The following is a 1727-nucleotide window of genomic DNA, read 5'->3' as shown; positions in this document are numbered from 1 at the left end:
AACCACAGAGGTTCTGGTGTCCACGGCATCGGCTGCCACTCCATCCTTCTCTGTGGCCTCTGAACCTGCAACCTCAGACTCTATGAGTACCGCTTCTGTGTTCCCGACGCCCATGGAGCCTCCTGCTTGGAGTTTGGTGCCATTTGCTGTGGTCTCTGGATACGTGGTGCCGTTGACCTCCGGGACGCTGGGACCATTCTGGGTGGAGGTCCCCTTGTCCTCCCTCTCGTTTTGTGCTATCTCTTCTCCCCCGTGACCCCCGGTCACCTCCTGCTGTTGCCGCAGTGTGTGCATGGCCTCTGTGTGCTGCCTCCGGAGCTGTTCAAGCTCTGCCCGCAGGAGGTCATACAAGACCAGAGGAACTACCTCAGGCTGACTATCTTCCGCCATCTGCACCTCGTCCTTCTCAAACTCCTCAAGAATCTGGGGGTGGGGAGGCAGGCAGGCTAAGGGGCCTACTCACCATGTTCCCCACCCACCCCAAGGTCCCCAGAGCTGTGCACTGCCTCATTTTCCCTACCTGGACCTTCTCCAGCAGCTCCTGGTTTTGCCTGGTGAGCTGAGCCACCTGCTCCTGCAGGGAAGCCACCAGCTCCTCTGTCGGCGGACGTGCATCAGTTCCTGGCAGGGTCAGGGAGAGCAGGGAACACAAACCATCAGGGACAGGGGTCAGGAGCCATTCAGCACTACCTCAGGCAAGAGCAGGGGTGGGGGATCATGTCTCTGCCCCCCAACCCCTCAGAATCCCATGTGGGCAGCAGTGAGGGGGCCGAAGGGGGCAGAACTCACCTGGGAAGTCGGGCAACTCACCCTCCTCGTCCTGCAGGGTGGCTACATCATAACTGGTGTTCTCTCTCTCATTCTAGAGGTGGAGTTCAAAGTCCACCTTCAGGTCTTGCCCCTCAATACCATTACCTCCCAAAACTGGGATAGTCACATGTCTACACAACACCCTGGAGACACCGGACTGGTTGTGGCTGTATTCACTGAGCATCCAAAATGCCCTTCCATCTTTTACTGAGATGCAAGGGTGGACCAGGGTCTTTGCACACACTAGGCAAGCACTCGCCACTGAGTCACGTTCCCAGCGTGTGGACAAGGCTCTGAGTTTGAATCCCAGCACCTCGCCACTAGAGGATCATCTCAGTGCATGTTTGTGTAATTATTCACTTATAAAGGTGTTTCATTTCTTCTGTGTGTGTCTGCACGGGGATCCACTCATGCTATGGAGCATAGGAGGCAACCAGAGAACAACTTGAGACTTGGTTCTCTCCTTTCACCTTGAGCAGAAGTGAACTCAGGTCAGCATGGCAGGCAACACACCAGTGTATCGGCTGGTCTATCTCAGTGACTCTAACTCTAACTTTGAGCAGCATGAGGTAGGTTTGAGGGGTGTGGCCCATGTGTGACTTTGAGATTTATACATGTGAGGTATGTGGGATTTGTGTGTCAGTGTAGTTGCCATCTTTGCATGTGTGTTTGGAAAGTCTTCATAGGTTTGTGGCCATGACATTATGGATGCAGCGTGGTGCCGGGATAAAGCTCTGACAGGTCAAAAGAGCCACCCAACACTGACTGACATTCCATCCCATTTGCCAAGTTCCGGGGGGCCCATCCTGGCTTCATCCACCCCTGCCCTGGTCTTTCCCATTCCTCTGCTGTGGCCACTGGCCCCAGCCCCTCCCAGCACTGCCTCATACACTCATGATGGCCCACCCTACCCCACC

General features: G+C 55.4%; 1 protein-coding gene across 1 annotated transcript in view; it reads right to left on the bottom strand.

Moving 5' to 3' along the window:
• Ankrd24 (ankyrin repeat domain 24) overlaps positions 1 to 1727 on the bottom strand; it is a 19376-nt gene that overhangs the window by 5039 nt on the left and 12610 nt on the right. The window contains exons 16-19 of the mRNA XM_035445864.1: positions 1365 to 1398; positions 790 to 862; positions 521 to 621; positions 4 to 423 (exon numbers count right to left, since the gene is read on the bottom strand). Of these exons, the coding sequence (XP_035301755.1) occupies positions 4 to 423; positions 521 to 621; positions 790 to 862; positions 1365 to 1398 (628 nt within the window). The remainder of the gene's footprint in view (positions 1 to 3; positions 424 to 520; positions 622 to 789; positions 863 to 1364; positions 1399 to 1727) is intronic.

The sequence above is a fragment of the Cricetulus griseus genome, chromosome 5 (assembly GCF_003668045.3).
Source record: "Cricetulus griseus strain 17A/GY chromosome 5, alternate assembly CriGri-PICRH-1.0, whole genome shotgun sequence".
Taxonomy (NCBI): Eukaryota; Metazoa; Chordata; class Mammalia; order Rodentia; family Cricetidae; genus Cricetulus; species Cricetulus griseus.
Note: the sequence above shows the minus strand (reverse complement) of the source record. Positions and strands in the feature narration are given on the sequence as shown.